This window comes from Dendrobates tinctorius, unplaced genomic scaffold (assembly GCF_039654945.1).
Source record: "Dendrobates tinctorius isolate UK_male_01 unplaced genomic scaffold, ASM3965494v1 ptg000189l, whole genome shotgun sequence".
Taxonomy (NCBI): domain Eukaryota; kingdom Metazoa; phylum Chordata; class Amphibia; order Anura; family Dendrobatidae; genus Dendrobates; species Dendrobates tinctorius.
The window spans coordinates 2,440,785-2,454,963 of NW_027361856.1; the positions used below are offsets into that span (position 1 = coordinate 2,440,785).

At 42.9% G+C, this 14,179-nt stretch overlaps 1 protein-coding gene across 1 annotated transcript in view; it reads right to left on the reverse strand.

Annotated features, from left to right (window-relative positions):
- Positions 1-5,054: 5,054 nt before the first annotated feature.
- MAX (MYC associated factor X) overlaps positions 5,055-14,179 on the reverse strand; it is a 75,994-nt gene continuing 66,869 nt past the window's right edge. Inside the window, exon 5 of the mRNA XM_073552267.1 lies at positions 5,055-8,274. Coding sequence (XP_073408368.1) covers positions 8,087-8,274 — 188 coding nt within the window. The 3' untranslated portion in view covers positions 5,055-8,086. The remainder of the gene's footprint in view (positions 8,275-14,179) is intronic.

Sequence of the window (14,179 nt, forward strand, 5' to 3'; positions counted from 1 at the left end):
TGATGAGGTGCGAAAACAGCAAAACCCCCCATAAGGGACCTCATTTTACGAACTACACCTCTCAATGAATTTATCTAGGGGTGCAGTAATCATATTGACACCATGGGTCCCACAATTTACTGAACGTGGCAATACCCCATATGTGGCTGTACAGTGCAGTGCTACTTAGCTATGCAGAGACTCGGGAGGAATGGAGCACTATTTGCCTATTCAAGTGAATGGGTCCGTGCACATGTCAGTGTGTTTCCATGGACCTTGTGTCCGTGGGCAAAACACGCTGACATGTCCTTTTTTTAATGTCAGCACGGGCCACAAAACATCCAGCATACATGTATATGCATAGGCGCCGGGGAAGAAGCGTTACAGAAAGCGCTTTTTCCCGGCGCCGGGTACTGAACATGGCTCTCATCATTCTCCCCTGCTTGTGCCGATCGCCGGGGGATCGCCGATCTCCGGTACCGGAAATATCAGGCTGTGTGAAAGAGGCCTTATAGCAGGTTTTTATGTTTGGCTGCCGTCACACGCTAAAAGACGCTTTTTATAGCAAAAAAATCGTTTTTGCATCACACATTTTGAGAACTATAACCTTTCCATATTTTGGCCCACAGAGTCATGTGAGGTCTTGTTTTTTGTGGGACGAGTTGACGTTTTTATAGGTACCATTTTCAGGAATTTTCAATAATGTCACATGGTCCTCACAATATTCATGGTTATACTGTGATGTGGTATCTCTACATACGTGTATTCCGCACGGTGTAGCTATCAAAGCTTTGCAGCTCCATCTGACTCGATATAGTAACTATACTGATGATCTGATTAATTTTATTTTGGCTGTCACTGTTTTTTTGTTGTCACACAATTTCTTTTCCTATGATGGCAAGTACTATCTGCAAAAAACAGGTGTGACGATGGGGGCTAAATTTTCGTCTTCCCTCGCTAACCTTGTCATGTCTTATTGGGAAATGGAGTACATTTTTTCTTCATCTAATCCCTTTGTTGATTGGATGGTCTGGTATGGCAGATAAATCGATGATACCCTCATTATATGGGGGGGCGATGTGTCTGCCATACCAGATATATCCGATACATCAATTCTAAAGAATTTAATATTCAGTTTACATTTAGACATGATTCTACTCATATATCGTTTTTGAATTTAGATCTCACAGGTATCAATCAGGCTACTATTATTACAAAAACGCATCATAAACCGCTATGCGGTAATACTATCTTGCATGCTAAAAGCAGCCATAATAAACACACTATTAGATCTGTGTCAGTTGGAGAATTTACACGGATTAGGCGCAACTGCAGTGACAAACGAGATCTTCATCTCAGGAATTCATACATATATAAAAAAAAAAAATCAGAAATCGTAGCTACCCTAATTGGATGGTAGATAGGGCTATACAAATCACTGACAACAAAAGCCGCAGTGATCTCATTTCTTTTTCTAAAAATCCATACAAAAACAGTGCTAAAAATAAGCCGTATATCTGTTTCCAGTACAGTTGTCAATTCTCGAAACTAAAACAAATAGTAAATAAATATTTACCAATTTTATTTGAGGATGAAAAACTTGCTACAATTCTCAAAGAGGGAGTTAATGTAGCATCACGTAGAGAGAGCCCCGACGATTGGTAACAAAATATCACCTAGTGTTTTTTCTTCGAAAAATAAAAGCTGTACTTGGCTAAAATGTACAGGATTCTATCAATGCGGCAGTAATTACTGTAAAATGTGCAAATATGCAAATGTAACTAAAAGTTTCTATACCCAATCCAATTTGAATAGTTAGAATATTAAACAATATATAAATTGCAATACCTCTCACGTCTATAAAATAGACTGCAAGGCATGCAATTTGAGTGATATTGGATGCACATACAGAAAGTTAAAAATCAGAATTAGGGAACATTTATATGACATTGTTCACACCACCAACCAAAATCGAGGAGTATCTGCTGCATCTAGACATTTTATTGATAATCATGCACGCTGTGTTTCTCATTTCCAGGTGCAGGGTATAGGAGAAATTACTATGCCTGGGCGAGGTGGAGACCTCAAGCGGCGTCTCCTCACTCGGGAGGCATTTTGGATTCACCATCTCAATACCTGCTATCCAGCGGGGTTAAATAAACGGAACGATCTCATGCTGTATTAGGCTAGTTTCACACTAGCGTTTACTCGATGCAGCGCACGTCGCCGCTAAGCCCCGCCCCTTGCCGGCTCCCTACCGGCCCCATCCGGTCATCACCGCCTACTATCGCACATGGACGCTTGCGATCTGCGCACCCTATCTTTAGCATAGGGTGCGCAGATCGTGCGCTGACCGTGCGCTAGTAGGATTTTGGCGTGCGCTGCGCACTTTTGAAGGTGCGCCCGTGCGCGCCGAACGCAGCATGTTGCATTTCGGCGCGCACGGTGCACCTTCAAAAGTGCGCAGCGCACGCCAAAATCCTACTAGCGCACGATCTGCGCACCCTATGCTAGAGATAGGGTGCGCAGATCGCAAGCGTCCATGTGTGATAGGCGGTGATGACCGGATGGGGTGGGTAGGGAGCCGGCAGGGGGCGGGACTTTTGCACACAGCCTAGAGCGTATCCCACAAAGTCAATTAAAACATAACCTTTAATGAACCATTAAAAGGACTTAACACACAAAAACATTACAAAAAAGTGCTCATGTGAACCAGTGCTCAATAAAAAATGGTTTGGTCTCACCATTGGTATTAGATATAGCATTCCAGCATCAGGGCGTATCCTGCTGGAGAGACGATCCACTCATGGGGAGCTGAGACATGGGAAAACCAGTGTTAATGTAGAGTATTCCCCTACACTCCCTGTCGTACCAAGTGGACTCCACTTGTAGTGACAGGGACAGTCACACTAGTTTTTTAGGCACCTCGCCACTGCACAGCTTGTGGACTTAACGGATAACACTAATTCTATATATCCTTTCATACTGCTTTATATCTATTTGACTCCCCTGATGAATCCCCACCATTGGGGAAGAAACGCGTAGGAAGCTTCTGTTTTTCCCCTTATCAGTGGGGGTGTCCACTACAGGATCCACTTGGGGCCTGTCCTTGTTCGGACAGGAGTAACACTGGGGCACGACAGGGAGTGTAGGGGAACACTTTACATTAACACTGGTTTTCCCATGTCTCTGCTGCCCATGAGTGGATCGTCTCTCCAGCAGGATACGCCCTGATGCTGGAATGCTATATCTAATACCAATGGTGAGACCAAACCATTTTTTATTGAGCACTGGTTCACATGAGCACTTTTTTGTATTGTTTTTGTGTGTTATGTCCTTTTAATGGTTCATTAAAGGTTATGTTTTAATTGACTTTATGTGGGATACGCTCTAGGCTGTGTGCAAAATTTTTTGTGGGACAAGATGATGTTTTCAGCGGCACCATGGTTATTTATATCCGTCTTTTTGATTGCGTGTTTTTCCACTTTTTGTTCGGCGGTGTGATGATAAAGCATTGTTTTTTTGCCTTTTTTTATGATGCTCCCAAAAGGGGTTCACTAGTGGGACAGTTTTATCGGTCAGGTCAGTACGGACTCGGGGATACCCAATGTGTAATTTTGTTGTTTAGATTTTTTCAAAATGTATTTAGTGATGGAACAAATATTGATTTTTTAATTATTTTTTTTTTAACTTTAACTTTTACACTTTGTCCCACTATGGGACAATCATTTTGTGCAGACTGACCGCTTCTATAGCATGCTTACTGCACACTGACCTGAGAGACTTCCTGACATACACTGCGCATGACAGGAAGCTTCTTAGCTCTGGTAACCCGTATGTCATCATGACATCGGGTCACCATGGCAGCGATCGAGACCCCACGTCATGCCGCGGGGTTTCCGATCCAAAGGCAGAGGGGCTTGTCAGCCCTCTGCCTGCTCTCAGAATGCGTGTTCGATCGCGGCATTTTAGGGGTTAAAGTACCGTGAGTGGTCTGTGACCACTCGTGGCACTTAGTGCCCAGTGTCAGATGTGAGAATCAGCTGACACCAGGCCGATAGCTATGACGTACTATACCATCCATGGTCAAATTGCGCCAGGTCACATTGACAGTATAGTGTGTCAGCTGGCAGAAAAGGGTTAAAGACTGCATTTTGTGATTACTTGTGTTATCTTTGTTTAATATTTACATTTGTTTGGTGATGTGAAACATTTAAGTGTGACAAACATGCAAAAGAATAGGAAATCAGGAAAGGCAAACACTTTTTCACACAACTGTATATCTGCATGATCCCTATGGGTGAGTGTGCTGTGCTGTTCAACAGGAGTAATCCACTCCCTACTGTGGCAAGTGGCACAGCAACACACCCTACTTTAACTCCCAGCAGTTGCCTGTTATAGAAATTGGTTCTGCCAATTTGAGTTCCGTTTTTGACAATTCCTGTCCATTACCTCCTGGTATTAACTTTATTGCCAGACGGTTCCAACGGGAACTCCTTGGACCCAACCCACGGAATCCTGTGTGAGACAAGATACCTGTAGGCCTGGGTAACTCCTTGGACCCAACCCATGGAATCCTTTGTGAGACAAGATACCTGTAGGCCAAGGTAACTCCTTGGACCCAACCTACCGGATCCTGTGTGAGACAAGATACCTGTAGGCCAAGGTAACTCCTTGGACCCAACCCACAGGCTCCTGTGTGAGACAAGATACCTGTAGGCCAAGGTAACTCCTTGGACCCAACCCACAGGCTCCTGTGTGAGACAAGATACCTGTAGGCCAAGGTAACTCCTTGGACCCAACCCACAGGCTCCTGTGTGAGACAAGATACCTGTAGGCCAAGGTAACTCCTTGGACCCAACCCACAGGCTCCTGTGTGAGACAATGTACCTGTAGGCCTGGTTAACTCCTTGGATCTGGTAGACGGAATGGCTAGTGTTAATATGGCTTCCATGGACAGACTTAAGAGCCACCAGGCCCCTATTCCAAGTATTTTATAATATCATGCACTATTAATTTATGTAAAAAGTTGGTTGAACCGACCATGATGATTTTCAGACAAAACAAGCAGAGGCTTTTAAGGATAAAATAAGATTTTATTTATAGTTTTATTGTAAAGGTGAACATTACTTTGAGATGGCCAATTAGACTTATATACAATATACCTAGTATTTCAAAGAGGATGGAGGCGGGAAGAAAACATAAAAAGTATCTTGCTTTACTGGGCACACAAACTTTTTAAAAACGTAAAGAAATAAAAAATAACAGGAAATGATAATTTACTATTCACCAACATTGAACCAATAATAATATATATGTGACAGGCTTGGCCATCCTGAACCTCTCTGGCAGATGTGGTGTCAGTCGTAGAGAATATTAAAAAACAAATACGGTAATAGTAATAATTTGTATAACCTGCAAAACTGAATGATTGACAACTAGACATATACATAACCTAATGATGCCCCACAGTGAGGGCAATCTAACTCATCTCCTGCATGCACACGTAATACCACACGAACCAAGACGTCCTTCTCAGACGCTCAATGGAAAATAGCTGCCACCAACTTCATATAATGTGCTATATAATAGCTGAATTAAAGGGGTTGTTGATCTGCAAGGGAAAAAAACCTCAATGGATGGGGGGGGGGGGGATAAAATATCAAAAGAATTACTTCCATACTCAATTGCTGGTAAATAAAGACTAGAGAAGAGCACCAGCATGGCAATGCTAGATTACATTGGTTATTTTCTTCTATTTTATACCCCCCACCACCCTCTTAGGGCTCATTTTTTCTCGATCAAATGAAAATGATTTGAAAGTCAGTAGATGTTCATTGAGTGCGGAAATCGCAGTGCACCTGATACCACAAGATATTAGATTTACCTATACATAAAACAATCATATTAAATATATATAGATTTTTAATTAAGACTACACAGTACTACTATAATAATGTGCAGGCGAATTAAAGCCATGTCTCTGGTTGCTACCGCTACAAATCCATGGTGAATGTCACCTTGCCAAGTGGCAAATATAGTTTGTTACATGGCTACTAGGGTGCTGAATAACGAAGCATACTTGTCAGTGTACGGGAAATTAACACCCCCCTCACCTCTGCCGAATAATCAGGACGATGCAACGATTTACATTCGCTATGGTACCTGGAGTATTATTCTAGGTTTTAGGTGATCCAAGACTACAGACTACATTATGGCAATTTTTATTTTTTTTTCCCCAGAAAGAAAGGGTTCATTGACTCAATTAAATGGCGGTGTTCAAAAGACAAAAAAAAACAAAAAAACATTACAATGGAAAAAAAAACACTAGAAAAATAATGATAAAACCAAAATCAAAAATTCTAAAACAAAAAAAAATAGGGAAAAGCTGGAAAAAAATAGACTTGGCCAATTACGAACAGAACACTCCCTTAATGAAGTCTCAAGATTGGAAAACAGGAGATGGAAGATTATACTCCTAACCTATCAATTCAATGGCTACACAGCACCTCCGATCTCACACTATAGAATAAAGACTAACGGTGACTCGATCGCTGTGATCGAGCTGTTCCAATCGTGACAAGACCTTAAGTGATCCTTGGATACAATGATCAAAGCTCTATTCTCAAACAGGAGCCTTTCATCTACAACAGGTAGACGACTAGGACTTTTCACTGAGGAGGGGCATACGTCGGATGGAAACATTACACAAAACGACTACCTGTCGAATTGGGAAAGTCATACAGAAACACGCACGCACAATTTGGACGTTGGTCAAATCAAAAAGGTTTTTTCAATGCAAGTACGATATCACAATACCGTTAGGTCGTTCTTGGGAAAACACATTTGTAAACATGAGGGCATCTTCCTGAGCATCACCATAGCACATGCTCGGCAAGGAGAAGTGTGCCTATCACTGCATAATGGCAGCAACCTTGGTCTTCTTGGATTAGGATTCACATTACAGATCAGAGTGAGCAGAGGAAGTATGTGATCAAGGAGACCCAGATTGTTGTTTTCTCAGTCTCTGGTTGGGATTCTTCGTCTTAATTATTTCCTGTCAACCTGAAATTGAGAATCCCAACCAAAGACTATGAAAAGACAACAATCTTGGTCTTCTTGGTAGAAGAGGATTCACATTACTTCACCTGTCCCCTCCGATCTGTACGGTGAATCTTCATCTACCAAGACTAACAATATTTTTTTCATCTCCGAGTCTCTGGTTGGGATTCTTCATCTTGATCAATTACTCTACCGAATCTGATCTGTAATGTGACTCCTCATCTGCCAAAAACACAAAGACTGTTCAGTCTCTGGATGGAATTCTTACTTTCTATCACATCCTTTGCCCTCTCTAATCTGTAATCGAAATTCAAAACACCAACCCAGAGACTATGAGAGGAAAACAATCTTAATCTTCTTGGCTTATTAAGATTCACATTTAAAATCTGATGGTTGGCAGAGGAAGAAATCAGTAATAAGAATCCTAACCAGAGACTATGAGAAGACACCATGAATCCTTCTTAATTTGATTACAAAGCTGTTTGATGGGCATGAAAACAAGTGCAAAAATATATATTTTTTTTTTAAGTTTGCAATTTATATAATGTAAAATAAAACAATTAGCAATTCAATTACAGAATTTGTGCCAAATTATTTTGGCTCAGGATGTCAAATGCTTGGACAGTTATTTTTTTATGTGGCACATTAACTACTCCAAAAATGTAAAAAGAAAAGGTCTGTGTGATGTTCTAACCTGCCATGTTCACCTTGTGATGCCTGTCGCACAAATATCAAACTGTAGACAGGGACTATGGGGTAACAGCTCAACAGTGAACATTGACGAGTGCAGAATTGTTTATTCGTAAGCATGGATGGGTTAACGAGGTTTAAATAACATATAGGAAGAGGGGAGATGTATAAGTGAAAAACGATGCAGTTCGGTTGTTCAATGGGAATAGGAAGGAGAAAAAAGTATTGGGGAGTGGACAAACAATAAGATTAGGCAGAAGTCCTTACAGGAGCTGAACAGGGGCTATTAAGGGCTATGGAGGGTCTGAAGTTGATAAGCTTGGTACAGATTGCTGGTTTTATTGCTTGCGTTTGCTTAACTCGCTTCCATCCGGATCTTCTTTCTGCTTTGGGGTTCCTCGGGTTCGGACTCTGAGCTAGAGTCAGATCCTCCATCGAAGGCGGATATGGTGCTGCCATTGGGATTGGTGTAAAGGCTGCTGTCGGAGGACGAGTAGTTTGACTGAAGCCGAGAATTAGATCTTGTTTTCTCCAACGCACGGACTGTGGAAACAGACCAGATGCCAAGTTAGGAAATTTCGCTACAGAGCATCGATAAAAGCGTCAAGGGGATACCAGGTGGATAAGAAGGAAATGACTAAAAATAATCAATTTTATAGTTAAATTAGGTTTAACCCCTTTGATAGTAACACATCAGGTCCACAGATATGAAGCAAGCTCAACAGATGAGCCTGTAACACACCTGGCAGATGACAGCTGTGTAAGGCAGCTGTGTAGGCAGCAACCTACCGTAGCAGCAGCAGTGAGCTCAGATCATGGTATTGCTTATGTGTGTAAGCACTGGCTCCGATTGGGGTGCCGATAGGCAGTATGGTGCCTGATGGACGCCCATCCACCTTCCATCTTAAACCTCTATCTTTTGTCTGAGCTTGACCCCTTCATGCCCAAGCCTGTTTTCACCTTCATGACCAGGCCAAATTTCTACAATTCTGACCACTGTCACTTTATGAGGCCATAACTCTGGAACGCATCATCACCCGAAAATTCAGAGATTATTTTTTATGACACATTGTACTTTATGAAAATATCGAAAACTTGACAAAAAATTAGAAAATGTAGCAATTTTTCAAACGTTTGCAATTTTAAACCAGATCATACCACACAATTACATAAATAACATTCACCACATGTGTACTTTACATCTGTGTCATCATTGAAACTATTTTTTTTTTTTGTTAGGAAGTTAGAAGGTTAAAAGTTTAGCAGCAATTTCTAATTTTTCTGACAAAATTTCCAAAATCAATTTTTTAGGGCCCACATTGCATTGGAAATGACTTTGGAGGGGTCTATGTGACAGAAGATACCCAAAAGTGACACCATTTTAAAAACTGCTCCCCTGAAAGTGCTCAAAACCACATTCAAGAAGTTGATTAACTCTTTAGGTGCTAAATAGCAATTAACCCCTTTATGACCTTGGATATATAGGTAAGTCCAAGATTGTTTCCCTGCATTTGATGCGGCTTCGGCACAAAGTCGGCATCTTTCCCTGCACAGAACAGCTGACATGTGCCTCTAACAGCAGCAGGTGAATACGCGATCCCCCAGCGGCTGATAACATGTTAAATGCCACCGTCAATCTCTGACAGCGGCATTTAACTTGCACAAACCAGAAGCGTGCCATAAGGCACACTCTTCGGCGCCCCTGATCATGGAGCGCTGATAGGTTGTCATTACAGCTGGGTGTCTGGGGAAGACCGCCGTGCCATGGCCTGCGTTCAAAGGAGATCATGACTTTTGCTACATACAATCGCAACTTCAAGTCTCCTAAGGGGTCTATTACATTAAAGTAAAAATTAGAAAAACATGTTTTAAAAAATATTTTAAAAAATGGGGGAAAAAAACCTCAAAAACTTCTAATAACCCCCTTTTTCCCCATTGAATAAAAAAAAACACATTTGGTATTGCCACATGCAGAAATATCTGATCAAAATATAAGGTAAATTAATCAAATCGGTAAACGGCATCAACGAAGAAAAAAAAAAAAATCAAAAAGCGAGAATTACTTTTTTTGGTTGCCACAGCTTTGCAATGAAATGCAGTAACAGGCAATCAAAACATCGTATCTACACCAAAATGGTATCCATAAAAACGTCAGCTCAGTGTGCGAAAAATAAGACCTCACCCAACCCGAGATCCCGAAAAATGGAGACTCTACGGGACTCGGAAAATCACACCATTTTTTTTTCTCCACTTAAATAAACACAGAACCTAGACACGTTTGGTGTCTATAAAATTGTAATGACCTGTAGAATCATAATGGCAGGTCAGTTTCGGCATTTAGGGAACATAGTAAAAAAAAAAAAAAAAACCCTAAAAAAAAAACAATTGTGGAATTGCACTTTTTTTTGCTATTTCACTGCACTTGGAATTTTAATTCCTGTTTTACAGTACATTATACTGTGTCAATCAACAGTACAACTCGTTCCACAAAAAAACAAGCCCTCGTACAGCTATATTAACAGATGATAAAAAAAAAGGTATGGCTCTGGGAAGAAGGGGGGAAAAAAACAAAAATGCAAGGTGGTGAAAAGGTTAAAACAACGTGGAAAGAAAAAATGGACATTTAATTTTTTTTTACCACAAAAATGTTGCATTAGCCCCCAAATTTTTCATTTTTACAAGGGTAACAGGAGAAAATTGACCAGACAGTTTGTTGGGCAGTTTCTCTTGAGTAGTGATGAGTGACTAACCTTAACAGTGGCGGGACATGCAGCCATGGCGATGCAAACATAGTATTAGAGCACACTGAAAATGCTCTGCTAGCATTCAAGCAAGCTTGTATACTCCTGAGTCCACAGATAGCTCTTATGGGGTGAAAAACTACTGTTTGGGGAAATGGCAGGGCTCGGAAGGGAAAGAACACAATTTGACTTTTAGCGCAAAAAATTGGCTGGAATAGTTAGTTAGTGGACACCATGCTGTGTTCGCAGGGCTGCTATGATGCCAAAACAGCAGAAACTCCCCACGTGACACCATTTTAGAACGTACACGTCTTGAGGAATTCATCTAGGGGTGTAGTGGGTATTTTAAATCCACAGATAATTCACAAAATTGTTTAACATTGGGCTGTGAAAATGAAAAATTAAATTTTTTTCACTAAAATGCTGTCATACCCCTAAGTTTTTAATCTTCAAAAGAGCATATAGGTTAAAATGGACTACAAAATTTGTTCTGTGATTTCTCCCGAGTTTGCCAATGTCCTATGTGTGGTCGGAAACTACTTTTTAGGTACAATGCAAAACTCAGGAGGGAAAAAACTAAATTACTTATCAGTAATGGTATTTTCAGAGCCCATTACAGCACCACGTGAGAGAGATGGGATCCACCCTTCAAGGACAGTAACCTACTGAATAAAAATGGGGAACCTTCCCCCCGCATCATTTGAGTTACAGAGCATGAGAGGACTTCTAAGACAGTTACATGAACATATCGTCACCAGACAATAACCCCAATACCTTTTAAACTATACACCTAAATTTAAATAATGCCAGCGAGAGGGAGGAAAATTATAAGGGTGCGGTTATGGGCTCTGGAAAATAACATTACAGGTAAGTAATTTAGTCTTTTCCTCTCCCACCATGACAGCACCACATGAGAGATTTACGGAGTAACTAAATCCACCTTGTGAGGGACCACCGATTGTAGAACCCTTCTCCCAAAGGATAGATCAGTAGAGGAGGACAGATCAAGCCTATGTTGATTATATAAGGATGAAGGAGAGGGCTATGTTGCTGACTTTCATATTTGTTTGAAAGACACCTTTGCCTTCTCTGTGCAAGAGGTTGCAATAGCCCGAGTAAAATGAGCTCTTACACTACCGTTTAAAAGTTTAGGGTCACTTAGAAATTTCCTTATTTTTGAAAGAAAAGCAGTTTTTTCCAATGAAGCTAACATTAAATGATTCAGAAATACACTCTATTCATTGCTAATGTGGTAATTGACTATTCTAGCTGGAAACGTCTGGTTGGTAATGCAATATCTTCATAGATGTATAGAGGCCCATTTCCAACAACCATCACTCCAGTGTTCTTATGGTACTTTGTATTTGCTAACTGTGTAAGAAGGCTAATGGATGGTTAGAATACCCTTGAAACATGGATTTTTGTGAGTACTCACCATAAAATCCTTTTCTCCGAGACGCTCATTGGGGGACACAGACTGTGGGTGTATGCTACTGCCGTCTGGAGGCCGACATAAGTATACAAAAAACAAGTTAGCTCCTCCTCCGCCGCATACACCCTCGCCCCGATAGCAGGCGGAAACCAGTTTAGTGCAAAAGCAGTAGGAGAACATAAAAGCGAATTAGCCTTACCGCAGAAAATCATATGTCTTGAAAAAGGACCACCCAATAATAAACCAAGAATTACACTAATCAAATAAACAAGAGCCAACTGGCTATCAGGGTGTGTCCCCCCAATGAGCGTCTCGGAGAAAAGGATTTTACGGTGAGTACTCACAAAAATCCATGTTTCTCCTTCATCTCATTGGGGGACACAGAGACTGTGGGATGTCCTAAAGCAGTCCCTGGGTGGGAGCAACTCACCGATCCAAACCGCATGCCCCCCTATTTAAAGGTGTGCCACTGCTGCCTGGAGAATTTTCCTACCTAGGCTCGCATCTGACGAAGCCTGAGTATGCACATTATAATGTTTCGAAAACGTGTGCAGGCTTGACCAGGTTGCCTCCTTGCATACTTGCTCTGCCGAAGCCTGGTGCCGAAGCGCCCGAGAGGCACCCACTGCCCGAGTAGAGTGCGCCCCAATAACTGTTGGAATCGGCGTGCCTCTAATACGGTAAGCCTCTTGAATAGTTAGGCGAATCCATCTGGCTATGGTTGACAGTGAGGCTGCGAGCCCCTTCTTGCGCCCTTCGGGAATCACAAACAACGAGTCTGTCTGGCGAAAAGGTGCTGTCCTTGACACATACCTCCTGAGGGCCCTTACTAGGTCCAATGTGTGGAGCGCCTTTTCCACTCTGTGTACTGGAGCTGGACAAAACGAAGGCAAAACAATGTCCTCATTAATATGGAAAGAGGACACAACCTTCGGCAGAAACGGCGGCGGTGGTCTAAGGACTACCTTATCCTTTAAAAAAGTCAGAAACGGAGCTCTACAAGATAGGGCTGCCAACTCCGAGACCCGCCTAATGGAAGTTATGGCTACCAAAAATACGACCTTTCTGGAAAGGTATGACAATGAGACTTCTTGCAATGGCTCAAAAGGAGTTTCCTGCAAGACACCCAGAACCAGGTTAAGGTCCCAAGCATCTATGGGCGCCCTAAAGGGGGGCACCAAATGAGAGATACCCTGAATGAATGTCTTGACCTGCATATTGGTAACGATCTTTCGCTGGAAAAGGACAGACAAGGCCGATATCTGCCTCCTCAGGGAACTCGGGGCCAAACCTGCGTCTAGGCCTGACTGCAAAAAAGCCAGGATGTTGGAAACCGAGAAGGACAAAGGCGCAACCCCGTGCTCTCGACACCAGAGAAAGAAAACCTTCCAAGGGTTATGATAAACCCTCGCCGAGGCCGTCTTCCGGGCGCTAACCATTGTAGCAACCACCTCACGCCCAAACCCCGCCTGGGTCAGAATCCAAGATTCAACAGCCATGCCGTCAAACACAGGGCCCCTAAGTTCAGGTGGCAGATCGGCCCCTGAGACAGTAAGTCTGGCCGTTCCGGTAGACGCCACGGCACGTCTGTGAGGAGCTGTACTAGATCCGCGTACCAAGCTCGACGGGGCCAGTAGAATTGCCGTGACCCTCTCTGTCTTGATCTTTCTGATGACCCTCGGGAGAAGCGGCAGAGGAGGAAACAGGTATGGGAGCCGAAACTGGTTCCATGGAAGGACCAATGCGTCCACTACAATTGCTCGCGGGTCCTGAGACTGAGCGACAAACATGCCCACTTTGGCGTTCTCCCTGGAGGCCATCAGATCCACGTCCGGAGTCCCCCACCATTGGCAAATCTGCAGGAAGACCTCGGGGTGCAGGGACCATTCCCCGGCCACGACACCCTGCCGACTTAGGAAATCTGCTGCCCAATTTTCCACGCCTGGTATGTGAACTGCTGAGATTACCGAGTGGTGCCTCTCGGCCCAACGGAGTACATGCTCTATCTCGCGCATGGCTGCCCTGCTGCGCGTGCCTCCCTGGTGATTCACGTACGCCACTGCCGTGGCATTGTCTGACTGAACCCAGACAGGGCGTCCTGCTAGCCAGTGCTGAAAATGCTGCAACGCCAACCGCACCGCTCGAATCTCCAACAAGTTGATTGGGAGACGAGCCTCTTGGGGCGACCACTGCCCCTGGGCCGTGTGATGGCGAAACACCGCTCCCCAACAGAGAAGACTCGCGTCGGTCGTGATCACCAACCATTGGTCTGGGG